The sequence below is a fragment of the Alosa sapidissima genome, chromosome 7 (genome assembly GCF_018492685.1).
Source record: "Alosa sapidissima isolate fAloSap1 chromosome 7, fAloSap1.pri, whole genome shotgun sequence".
Classification (NCBI taxonomy): domain Eukaryota; kingdom Metazoa; phylum Chordata; class Actinopteri; order Clupeiformes; family Clupeidae; genus Alosa; species Alosa sapidissima.
The window spans coordinates 24,997,350-25,010,811 of NC_055963.1; the positions used below are offsets into that span (position 1 = coordinate 24,997,350).

Genomic DNA, 13,462 nt, shown 5'->3' on the forward strand with positions numbered 1-13,462 from the left:
CATAACTGGATCTAGGTGGCCTCTATAATTCATCAATTCCCCAGGCTAGACGTTTGCTGAATCATGTTTGTGTCTCACCCCTCGGTTCTGTACTTACTTTCATTTTCAGTCCGTCCCGATCCTCTTTAATCTCCCCCCTCAGTGCAGGATGCTGTGATGCAGTTGAGTTTCACTGCAGTCTCTTCCCACCACTACCGCATTGCTGTCTCAGAGAGGGGAGGGTGTGTGTGTGTGTGTGTGTGTGTGTGTGTGTGTGTGTGTGTGAGAGAGTTTGGGGTGTATTCACTGCGCAGGCAAAATTTGAGTCTGCCACCCCCTCGTAGGTGCACAGAGGAGCCTGGGCCAGAGAAGGCAGTCTGTGCTGCTCGAGGTAACAGCTGCAGGTAAGGGGCCGAACTTACCAAATTATACTGAAAATGATCAATGTTTTATCAGACTTGTATCATCCCAAACAAAATGTAGCCTATGTTGATACGCTAACTGGGTTGGACAGTAGCCCTAAGGCTTCAAGAAGTAAAAGGGCAAGTGCTACAAATTTTAATCATGCAAATGTTTTGGTATTATGGAATATACACAGATTTTTGGAGAAGCAGAGGGTCAGGACCTTGTATCAGTGTTCATTTAGGGGAGATCCACCCACAGGACAAATCTTATTTTCACAAGGGGGATTTCAAATCTCAGACGAACACTGAGACAGGGCTTTGGGAATGAAGCAGTCTCTGACCCACACTGCTTTGGCCTAATTGTCTGAGCTGAGAGTAAACAGCCCCACTGCTTCTGCTCGTGTGAAACGAAACCTGAATCATTGTAAACAGTGTAGTTTGTGTCTTACAGTTTTGAGGCAGTGATGGTGTTAATCCAGATTGTGATTATTTGATGCGGTACCTTTCAGCTGCTTCTTACGATGTCATGGTCTGATCATCAGTGTTATAGTGTAAATGTACTTGATCATTGCATCATGTCAGAAATACAAGCTCTTGACTCCATTTTTATTTTTGCTGGCTGTTTCATGCATAATAAAGTATATATATTTGGAAATAGGAAAAGAATGGTAAATCAAGCTAGAATATAGCATTTCTCTATCTACATGATGCTTTCTTTAAGTGTAAAATATAATATATAAGAAGAAATCAAATCATAATTCAGAATCTAAATGTGATTATTGCCACACCCTGTTCCTATCAGCAGTGCACTGTGCGAGGGCCCCTGCCCTCTGTGACGATTCAGCATGGGGAAGGAGAAGATCCACATCAATATCGTAGTCATCGGCCATGTGGACTCAGGCAAGTCCACCACCACTGGCCACCTCATCTACAAGTGCGGAGGCATCGACAAGCGGACCATTGAGAAATTTGAGAAGGAGGCAGCTGAGGTGAGAAGACCTTTGCAGGTGACATCAGGGCCAGTCTGCTCATGCTCAGATTGTATGGATATATTAATGCTGTGCCTTCACAAATGAGCTCATCAGACATTGCCTGGGGGGGGGGGGGGGGGCATCCTCAATACAATGGCAACATGGAGGACAAGCGTATGCTGATGAAATGAGTGGATAGGTGAAAACATCAAATTTGTAAATGATGATGGATGACTGATGGCCAGCAGCTAAGCAGGTGTGGACTTGGTTAGTACTTGGATGGGAGACATCCTTGGAAAGGTTGCTGCTGCAAGTGGTATTGCAGGGTGGCAAGTAGCACTCTTACCTCTGGCCAAAAAAAATCAATCCAAATGCTCCAGTGGACTGAAGGGGACACTATGCAGTAGGAGATGCTGCCTTTTGGATGAAATGTTAAACCGAGGTCCTGACTCACTGTGGTCATTAAATATCGCATGGCACTTGTTGCAGAAAGAGTAAGGGGTTCCCCGGTGTCCTGGCTAATTCAATCTGGCCTCCTAATTATCCTCTAGTGTAATTGGCTCATTCATTCATTCATTCCCTCACTCTGTGCCCCAAACTGGTGTGTGGTGAGCGTTTTGGTGCATAATGGCTGCCGTGCATCACCCAGGTGTGTGCTACACATTGGTAGTGGTTAGTGAGGTTCGCCCTTGATAAAGTACTATTCACTATGGATACCTTGATAAAGCACTACACACTATGGATACCTTGATAAAACACCATACACATGCAAGTTGTTGTAGATGTGTTTGAAGGTGTCGATGTGTCTTCAAGCAGAGACTGTTGACACATTATCACAAATGCAGTGATTGCTTATCTGATTTTTTTTTATTTATAACATGTTGTCATTGAAATATTGCTATGCCAATGCTTTGAAGGTAGACCCATCCATATTTGGTGGTTTGTAAGCAACAACAGCCATTTTCTACGTAATTATGATGATCTGATTACAGTGTTTGAATCAATTACATATCTCTTGTCCTAACAGCGTAGACAATTGTAAACCATTCAGGTGGTATCGAGGGAAAATATAAGAGTGTCCTTCTTGTTATGGACACAAGATGGAGCTGCGACACAATGCAGTGTTCAGCTGGTCTGCTGTGTGTTGCTACAGATGGGAAAGGGATCCTTCAAGTATGCTTGGGTCCTGGACAAACTGAAGGCCGAGAGGGAGAGGGGCATCACCATTGATATCTCGCTCTGGAAGTTTGAGACCAACAAATACTACATCACCATCATCGATGCCCCTGGACACAGGGATTTCATCAAGAATATGATCACTGGAACCTCACAGGTCTGGCCAGGCTCCCATGCTGAATTCTGGATTGCCTTTGTATCATACATTTGAATCAGTGTTTTTGATTGTCCTATTTATTTGACCTCAAGCTAGGGGTTATGTTGTAATCTTTTCTTGGACTTATAAAGCGAAGCGTTTTGCATGCTTTTTACATATAAATGACATTAGGCTACCATATCTATCTAATCTCAACCCATAACTTTCACTTTCAGTTTTGAATTGCTATATGAACTACTAAGTAGCATGAGGATTATGTGTGTGTTGAATGCAATGTTAATATTCTATCACATTGAATCACTTAACTACTGCTTAACTGTTAATAGAAGTTCTCACTGAATCTTCATTAATGCACCCTGTTTTTCTCCTGAGCAGGCTGACTGTGCAGTGCTGATCGTGGCAGCTGGGGTGGGCGAGTTTGAGGCGGGTATCTCCAAGAACGGCCAGACCCGCGAACACGCCCTGCTGGCCTACACGCTGGGCGTCAAGCAGCTGATCGTGGCGGTCAACAAGATGGACTCCACCGAGCCGCCCTACAGCGAGAAGCGCTACGAGGAGATCGTCAAAGAGGTCAGCGCCTACATCAAGAAGATCGGCTACAGCCCCGCCGGAGTGCCCTTTGTGCCCATCTCTGGTTGGCATGGGGACAACATGCTGGAACCTTCCTCCAATGTGAGTTCTAAATAAACCTTCTCTCAGTTCTGCCATTCACGTTCCCTTTCTTTCTTCTTCCTCCCTTCTCTGTCTCGACACACTTCAAGATGCTCTCGAGCTCTATAATGTTCACAAAGATTTAAACGATTTAAAAGATTTAAACGATTTAAAAGAGTTTTTTTTTATCCAGAGCTTTGTGTTGGCCAGTATTTATCAGTGCAAAAGTGCTTGACTTTTAAATGTGAAGCCTATCTTTCTGATAGTTCTATAAACAAACTACACCAAGCCTAACGTCAGTTGAAATGATCAGAAGAAATAAAATGTCGCACAATATGGTGTGGATTCCAGACTGCACAGCCCAGAGGCACTGCCATGCATGAAATAAGAGGTACTAACCTCACTGTGTACCATTAGGATGTTTACCATTCCCATTAGGATATCAGTAGGATGCACTGTGTGCTCTGTAGATGCCCTGGTTCAAAGGCTGGAAGCTGGACCGGAAGGAGCACCATGCGAGTGGGGTGACCCTACTGGAGGCTCTGGACACCATCATGCCCCCGTCTCGCCCCACTGACAAACCCCTGCGTCTGCCCCTGCAGGACGTCTATAAGATAGGGGGTATGGTCCAGCTATGAGCATCATACTAATTAATCAGATATACTGTATGTACTCCTCTGTAACATATTTCAAGGATTTGCTTTCCATGTTGTGATCTTTTTATTTGATTTCGGCAGATTATCATTGTATTAGATACATTTTAACTAGAAGTGCTTAGAATATGTGGTAGTTTCATTGTTTTGTTGACTCAAGGTGTGTGTGTGTGTGTGTGTGTGTGTGTGTGTGTGTGTGTGTGTGTGTGTGTGTGTCTGTCTGTCTGTCTGTCTCTCTGTCTCTCTGTCTCCAGGTATTGGCACTGTGCCGGTGGGCCGAGTGGAGACTGGAGTCCTGAAGCCAGGCATGGTGGTGACCTTTGCCCCGGTGAACATCACCACTGAGGTCAAGTCCGTGGAGATGCACCACGAGACTCTGAGTGAAGCGCTGCCCGGCGATAATGTGGGCTTCAACGTGAAGAACGTGTCCGTGAAGGATATTCGCCGTGGCAACGTCTGTGGGGACAGCAAGGTTGACCCCCCTCAGGAAGCCTCAGGCTTCATTGCCCAGGTAGGACACACAAACACACACACACACACACATATGAACAGACGTACACAGTCACTACACTGGCATGCTCTTGTACAGCAATGTATAGCAATTTAACCCTTTGGTCACCCCCCCCTCCCCTCACTATCCCTCTTCAACCTCCCTTCCCCATCCACAGGTCATCATCCTGAACCACCCTGGCCAGATCAGCGCTGGCTACTCTCCGGTCATCGACTGCCACACAGCTCACATCGCGTGCAAGTTTGCCGAGCTCAGGGAGAAGATCGACCGGCGCTCAGGCAAGAAGCTGGAGGACAACCCCAAGACCCTCAAGTCCGGGGATGCCGCCATCGTGGAGATGCTACCTGGCAAGCCCATGTGTGTGGAAAGCTTCTCCCAGTACCCTCCTCTGGGTGAGTTGTTATAGAGTCTCATATTTTATCTGCCCCTCTTCGCAATAAACCTCTGAAGTTTGCTTACAAAAAGGACCCAAAGCTGCCATCTTTCCAAAGAAAGTGCCTAGATCTCCTTATATGGGCAAAGATGGCAGCTTTTGGGTCATTTTTGTAGGCAAACGGAAGAGTTCCATGGCACCTTAGACTTGCCTACTCACCTTAGACTTACATTTGTTCATTTGACAGACTGAACTTGATTCAAAGTGGCTTATAATGGAGGTGGTATAGAATCTAGTCAAGTCAAAGAATCTCAACATTCAAGCACTGAAAGAGTGTGACTAGCAGAATTAGAAAAGCAAGGCATTATGGAAGTCATGGTTATTGCTTCACATATCATTAGAATGGAAAACCTTTTCTGGCCTGGATACCACAGAGCTACAGAAATCAGTTTCAATGTAGACTTTTCTTGGATCCTGAACCAAAGTCCTTTTAGGCAAGTCCCTCCATTCGGCGGCCATATTGCAACCCTTTTTGGGCACTTATCGGGCTTCTATTTCGGCAGAAATGCGCGTGCGCAAGGCTTCACCAATCTCGCTCCAGCGGCGAGATCACAACACATGATTGGCACGATGTCTTCACAACACACCACTTTATTGGCTCAATGTTTTCACATGTCAACGTTTTGCCACGGAAGGGGTATGATATGTGTAGACAACTGCCATATTGGCGTTACAAACTAACCCCATGCATTTCTATGGAGGATTTTTTGAGTGCTGTGTCTCCTCATTAGAAAGTCTGCCCGAACACTCTAAGGTTGTTGGCTGATATTTGATAACACCCTGCTGACCCAGACTGCAGCCATAAGATGATGATTGATGATGCATAGGATGCATATCATATATCTTTAATTATTAATTACTAATTAATCATTGCCTGGTGCCTTGTGTCCCAGGGTAGCATTTAGCTAAATTAGCTGATATTAAAGCACACATTGTGATGCTCTGTGGGACTTAGCCTACTGACATGCTGACATGAGAACATTCTTCCTTTAATTCTTCCCTCATTCCCACATGCACAGAACCCCATTATATTGTATGAGCTTATCTGCTTGTTTCTGTCAGTAAGAAACGCATTATTTTGGCCTAGTGAGGATTATGGCCATAGAGGTGAAAAGGTCACATGCTGAACACTGAGGCGAAGCAGGACACTGATAAGCCTGTATGTACCTCACTGTCTGACCTTCCTCTGTGACTTTTCATCTTCCTCACTGATCTGCCCATGACTGGCCTGGCCTGGAACACATACTCTAACTGTGTAAAGAAGCACAGAGCACATGTCATCCATTAACAGGTCAATCTGGTGCTCACACAGGCTTTTGCTCAAGCTCCCTCATGCCGCATGTAAAGTTTAGATAAGTGCATGGAAGCATGTGTCTCCCATCACAGTCCCCTGTGTCTCTCACTGTCTGCTAATCCCACTTCCACTTAACAAGCCTGGCCTGGGCAGTATGGCCTTTAGTGGGAAAGCAAAGCACACATGTAGTTGCTTTCACAGGTCAGTCCAATTTCAGAAGAGTTCTTCACTTTCCCCTGTAGAGAAGGCAACAATTTCATGTCCAAAATGGATGGACGTGATTTTGAGCAAATGTTTCTTGGTAGGTGAATATGTAGAACTGAAAGCATGCGAGAAGATCTATTTGTAAGAATATAATTGTCTGATAATGAAGTGTATGATAAATAATGTGTTCAGTCTGTACTTGGTGTTGGTGGTGTGGGCCATTCTCCTCCCCTTTATGTGTTCAGTCTGTGCTTGGTGTTGGTGGTGAGGGCCATTTCCCCTCAGTTCTAGCCTTGTCTGGATCTGATGTTCCCTGTGCTGCATCACACGGCACATGTCATCAATTTAGTTGCTCAATCAGATTTCACACACTGATGTTGCCTCTTAGAAACCCTTTCGTTGTCCTCTGGCTTGCCATATCAGCCAACATCTTGTACTTGTTCCCCCAGTGTTTACATATTTCAGAGCTTTAATGTTTTTTTTTTCCTTTCTTTTTTTTAAAGTTTTAAAACTCAACAATAACGGAGTCCATGTCCTGAGACTCTGTAATCGGGTTCATGTCAAACACAGACATTTCAAGCTTGCACTATCATCCCTGGAACGGTGCAACATTCGCACACTGAGTGCCGAGAGAGGCTGTAACTCAGCATCCCGGAGGGCCATTAAAAGGCTGAGTGACAGCAGTTTTGTGTGCAAACACTGGAAAAGATGGCATGTCTTTCTCTTTCCAGGCCGTATTGATGTGCTCGTAAAGGGCGCTCGGCCATGATTTCCAGCCCCTCTTCCACATGATGACGGACTTATGGCTCCGGCCGTAATTCACAGCGTGTCGAGCACCTTGATTTCCCCCTCGTGTGTGTGTGTGTGTGTGTGTGTGTGCGTATGTGTGTTGTCCATATGCCTTAGATTATGTGTTTATGTTTAGGGTGTGCATAAAGGCAGAAAGACAGATGTCTGTGTGTGTGTGTATGTGTGTATTTGTGTGTGTGTATTTGTGTGTATTAATGTGAATTAATTTGAGTACATAATATCTTTGTGTGTGGTTGTATGCTCTTGTTTATCTCTCTCTGTATGATTGTGTGTGTGTGTGTGTGTGTGTCGGCACATCGCAGGGCGCTTCGCTGTCAGAGACATGCGTCAGACTGTTGCAGTGGGCGTCATCAAAAGTGTGGAGAAGAAGGTCGGTGGCTCGGGCCGGGTGACTAAGTCCGCCCAGAAAGCTCAGAAGGTCACCAAATGAGCACCTGGAAACGAGCACACCACCAAGGCAAACGCCAACCAAGACAACAAGCAGACGTGCCACCATGCTAACCATTAGCCTAGCCACAGTCCCTCTACTTCTGCCTTCCGATCACCCTCTCCACTGGGTGTGTCCCAAATCCCTCCCCCCTCTTCTGCTTACGTGCTTGCAGCACCTGGATGGGTGGATGGGTCTTAACCAGACAGAGAGCAATGAGCATGCCCAATATTTTATCTGAGCTGTCTGCGAGTGTCTGTCGTTTAACTGGCCCTGCCACTCTGCTTTTGCACCCCCCCCCCCCCCCCCCCCCCCCCTTCAGCTGAGACCATTACGCTATGGAAGAGGGGATTTAGCCACTGAGACTGATCTAACAGAGGTGTCTGAAGTATCAAATGAATGAGGTGAAAGCTAGAGATGAGGAGGAGACCAGACAAGTGTCAACTGTCCAAGTCAGAAGGGAAAGTTTTCAAGAGGAGCAAAATATGTTGCATAACCACTTGTATAAACAAAAGCAGGTGCTGTTATGAGTGAAATTCATCAGAAAGAAACATAGTGGGAAATGACTGACTATGGTTGAATAATATTTTGTCTATGAAAATGAAACTGTATGTTTTAAAGGTATTCTATTATAGAGTCCTACTATAGCATTCATCTTTACAGTCTATCTTTGTTTGCTGTAGGCTACACACTGGCATCCTCTATTCAGAGCACAGTAGGAATTTCAACAAGGGAAGATTATGTGAATGTCTTAAGTTAGAGTGTTTAAAATCCAGCAGCAACATTGCTGCCATCTATGCAGTGAGTTAGATCTAAAGAGAAAAAGAAAGAAAATGTTTCTCTGTATTATGTATAGCTTTTTATTGAAGATTGATAAAAGATTATTGTCCTCCTTTATTCATTTCTAGAGGCTTGTGTCCTGTTTTGACTTGTCTGTATGGCAATGTGAACCATAGTCCTGCGTGAGTTTGAGTATAAATGTTTTATATGTGGTACTAAAATAGAGTGTTTTCTGGGTCGGGTCCAGCAGCTCCCTGTAAATCAAGTAAACCAAGAGATGCCATTTTACCTCACAAAACAGATAGCAAAGACACATCTGAAATGATACTATAATTATTAGGAAACATATTATTATTAACCTTTATGAACAGTGATTGTATACGGGCTCTGCAGAGATTCTGTGTTGGTTCTGGACTGTGTGATTTTATCCTTTGTGTTCTTTTATGATACCTGAATCATTGGAAACAAGAACTGTCTGCTGTAAGAGATCAACGGGGTGTTTGTGATGTCACACTGTGAAGCGAGACCTGAAAAATAGAAGCTGTACCAAATCACTTCCTCTAGCGTTCCTCTCTGTGGGTAATCGTCATTCCACACACAGTACAGATTGCATATTGATTTCATGTGCGCCTTGTGCTTATTTATTATGGTTTATTCCTGTGTGGTTATTTATATTTGTTTATTGACGGGCTAGTTAGCCCCTCAGCAGGGGTTTGTTTTGTTGTGTATTTGTTAGTCATTGTTTGCCTTGGAGCCGTTAGTTTGTGACTTTGAGAATGACAAAGCGATGATTAAAACAATATATTGCACACACAGTTCACGCATCCTTCTGAGTTCAATTCTTTTATGATTATATGGACGTGCACAATTCGAATTCACAGATGATCGAAATGAAATTGCTTCCATCTAAGATGTATTGTTTCTTGTGTCCAATCAATTGCTCATAGAGTTCAGAAGTATAACTTAGATGTTGGAGATTAGTTCATGACATGCTGTCCTTTCAGATTAAATGGCATCAAAGAAAGAATAATTTATTTGGAAGAGATGCACTCTGGGTGTGTCAACTTGGACATTATTCACTCCTGATGCAATCACAAGGAGATCAATGATCATATTCAGTTCATTTTGACTCTTTGCAGGAAAGACAATAAAATGTATATTTTTAACCCTTGGCAATTCTGAAATATACCGTAAACGTGTATAAATATGACCAGTGTGTGATTAAGCATTTGCACAATTGTGAAAAGTGTTGAAAACTAGTAATGGAAAATGAAATGAAAACACAACTGAAACACAGTAGAATTCCTTATTTCATGTTACAGATAACTTTACATAAAACCTTAAAAATCCTGTAGTAGAAATGTTCAAGTTGACTGGTATGTAGCAGACACTTTTATCACACCAGAAACACCAGCTCACAACAGTGGCTTTGGGAAATCAAACCCATGCTGATCAATTGTCAGGCATTGATGTTCCCACTGCTCCATCATGCCTGCAATATGAGGTAACTCATGCCAACCTATGAAATTACTTTTTTTACGTTCACTGATTGAGGTCTTATATGTAATTACAATTTAATATAAATGTGAATTGTAATAAGGATGTCATTGCCTGGAAGGTTGAATGATGCCTTGGAGGCTGAGGGCAGTGGATGAGAACCCAAGCAGGTGGGAGAGGACCGCCAGACAGACTGGACGCAGACAGGATGAGGTGGACGTGTCCTTTGATGGGGAGCCAGTAATGTTTCTGAGAGACAGTACTGAGACACTGCCAGAGGCGGGAGGTTGGTGATGGAAGCTGCAGCTGGAGCACCTGGAGCGTGTGAGGGTATCTGGAGCTGGGGACTTACTCATCAAAAGACCGGCCAGGAGGAGGAATGAGGGAAGCACTCATGGAAAAAAAAGCTCTTTTCAGGTTCTTTCAGAAGTTTGTTTCAAAGTAAGCTTTTGTATGGAGAGCCTAAGGATACTCTCCATGCACTAACAAAATGTTTTGCATGAGTGCTCATTAAATGAATATGTGTAGAGCAACTTTTAATACACAAAGAGCTTTATGTTGGCAAAGGACTGTTTACAACCACAGAGGGCCTTGTCTAGTGCAAACACTGGGGATGTATCAAAAGTAACTTGGAAAGGCAGTGGTTACCCAAAACCTCACCCTAATACGCTATCCAATACACACCCTCTCGGTCACAATGGTCAGCCAAATTCCCTTTGCCTTTTCACCTCTCATATTTAATACGGATCAGGCTTTTTAATTTGAACGAGTCAGGGATTTCCATTCTGACGTGGAATGTACTGACAGGATCTCCCCTAACCTTCTCAATTCACAGGCCATGGGTCATCCTTTTATTAGCCTGAAGTAATCCCAGGCACATGACTCAAGGTAAACAACATACTCAGTTCAATTATTTTTGACCGTTTCAAAGAGCTCAGCAGTTAGGTATATTCCTTCATTCGTTCTCATTCTCAGAAGTGGGTCTTGAGTCACAAAAAACTTATGGTCACTGGCTCTGTATAAGGCGGCTGAAGAACCTCTCTTGTTTATGTCCTTTAAGAGATGCAGCTGTGGGGTAGAGCTGATCAGAGGAGTTAAACTGGTTGAACTCAGCTGTCTCTTTCACGAGGCTGTTTAAAGATGGCTGCCGAGATGCTCTCAGAAGAATCAGTAATCAACTGTCGTCTCGCATGAGAGCAGAAATACACACCATCTGGATTCACAGCACATCAGGGAATGCATGTCAAACACACAAGCATGCATAAACATGTTTGTTGGGTGTACTTGTAAACTAATCAGTATGCCATGTACAGTGATCACAAACAGAAGACAGAGAGATTTCAAACCACAATTTTGGAGAAACATCAATGTACAAAGGTCAAAAACTAAGCAGAATCCTGCTATGAACTATAAATATGACTCAATAGCTATTATATATATATATAGAAAGTAGTTTGTTTTAAAGGTCATTCATTGATATGCCCAGACAACAAATCACAATCTTCTGACAGCAGATGGCGCTGTGACACTGCATTTCCACTGCCGATTTGGCCAATAGAATTCACATAGCTATTTTACAAGCTTGCTGATGAAATGTATTGCCTGATAAGCCCTTTGTAATGAAACTTCCAAATGCACACACACACATGTTCACACGGACACACACACACAGAGACCCATACACACATACAGCAATTCACTTTCTCTCTCTGTCTGACACACACACACACTCACACACAGCACGATAGTCTAGCTCTAGCGTGCAGGAGTTCTCACCTGAACAGATTGCCTGTGGTTTCCCACTGGCTGCTTCTCCACCTGAGCTTGTAACTGTTTACGATCTGCTGATAAGGCCTCAGGCCTGGGGGACAGAGAGAGAGAGAGAGAGCTCTGGAGCACTGCTGGGAGTTGAAACGTACCCCAACATTTACATTTACACATTTGTCAGAGAATATTCACCCAAAGCTTCCTGCAGATGAGGTGGGGGCACAGGGGAAGTGGATTTTAGAGGAGTACGGTCAGTGGTCATCTTCAGTGAGTCATGGCTGAGACGGGCAATGATTCTACCGTAAGGAATGAATCATTCACCTCCTTCACATCTCCATAGCATGATTCAGTATCCAGACATTGTCTTCCATTGAAACAAATGAAACGCTGACGCAAACACCAGTGAAGGCCACGTATACGTCACACCAACTCAGCTCCGAGGCAATTTCATTCCCAGCTCCTTAACAACAGTGGGAATAAAATGCAGTGTTGATTCGTGTGGAGAGAAATGTCGCAGTTTTCTTCATAGTCGTCGTTATCGCACCCAGGGAGTCTCACAAGGTGGCAGGCAAACGAGCTTTTAAATGAATTTTCAGGCAGAATCACACATTTGTTAATGGCATGCATTTGTTCTTTCCCATCCGCTGCACGCGTGAAAGGAGGCGCGGGCGCCTGGAGCTCTGTTTTAAATGATAAGTGAATAATTACCATGGCCGACTTAGGATGCGAAACACGGCAAAGCCAGCCAGCAATGGCAGCAATGTATTGTGTGTGTGTGTGTGTGTGTGTGTGTTAAATTAAGCGGTCAGGTCCATTGTCAGTGCCTTCAGTTGTTGACCATGATTCATGGTCTTCCTGCCAAAAAAAAAGGCTATTTGTGGAGAGAACGATGTTGATATGGGGGTGGTGTGTGAACGCAACTGTTGCATCACACAGCATTGACACAAAAATGACTAAGATCTGCACGTCTGGCCAGTGCGGGAAGCAGGCCTGTCTGGAATATACTGATTTAAACTCAATCTTACCTGAAATGTGAACTTTTTCCAAATCCAATGAGCAGTGGATGTATGCAGTGCCTGTCTCCAAAGCAGATCTACTGTGTGTGTGTGTCTGTGCGTGTGTGTGTGTGTGTGTGTGTGTGTGCCTCTGTGTGTGCCTCTGTGTGTGTGTGTGTGTGTGTGTGTGTGTGTGTAGGGTGTGCTGTAGGACTCAATTAGCACAGACACACACCACTCTCAACTTTGTGACATTTACAAGAAGTAATTGCCCAAGGAGAGTAGACAGGCTAGTGTGGTTGACCTTGACTTCTGCAGTCTTTCAAGGTGACGCCTCTGGGGAGTACGCTGAGGGACAGTGAGAGAGGACAGGTGTTTAGACCGGATTAGAGGCAGCGCCTCTGGACTCCTGCAAGGCCTGTCTGTCCTCTTCCTGCTCGGTCATCACCTATCAGCTCTGTGGACAGCCGAGCCAAAGCAGGTCCAGCTCCTGTGCCTTGTGAACCAGTCAGGCTGAGTTATTGGGCCTGATGGGGGACTGTGTGGGGGACCGAGGAGCCCTCTGCCAGCCATAAAGGGCCACTGTGTCAACGTCCATAAACACACACTGTGTACCTCTGAATGTGTGTATGACCGTAACACTACCAGCAGACTGATTTAATGGGCATGGACACTGCAACTGCTCTTACTCAGAGAAAGCAGTCACGCAGGTTTCAGAAGGCACTGATCGTTTAAAACTGTGTGTGTGTGCGT

The 13,462-nt window shown here is 44.4% G+C and overlaps 1 protein-coding gene across 2 annotated transcripts; it reads left to right on the plus strand.

Annotated features, from left to right (window-relative positions):
* The first annotated feature begins 256 nt into the window (after positions 1 to 256).
* On the plus strand, positions 257 to 9,265 carry eef1a2 (eukaryotic translation elongation factor 1 alpha 2). 2 transcript variants are annotated; one of them, XM_042098645.1, is made up of 8 exons: positions 257 to 383; positions 1,186 to 1,372; positions 2,508 to 2,687; positions 3,063 to 3,359; positions 3,809 to 3,959; positions 4,246 to 4,502; positions 4,660 to 4,894; positions 7,546 to 9,265. In XM_042098645.1, the coding sequence occupies exons 2-8, from the start codon at positions 1,229 to 1,231 to the stop codon at positions 7,671 to 7,673; spliced, it is 1,392 nt and encodes a 463-aa protein (XP_041954579.1). In that variant the 5' UTR covers positions 257 to 383; positions 1,186 to 1,228; the 3' UTR covers positions 7,674 to 9,265. The 2 variants fall into 2 exon arrangements, with proteins under 2 accessions (XP_041954579.1, XP_041954580.1); XM_042098646.1 differs by having other exon boundaries at positions 1,189 to 1,372.
* Positions 9,266 to 13,462: the final 4,197 nt, after the last annotated feature.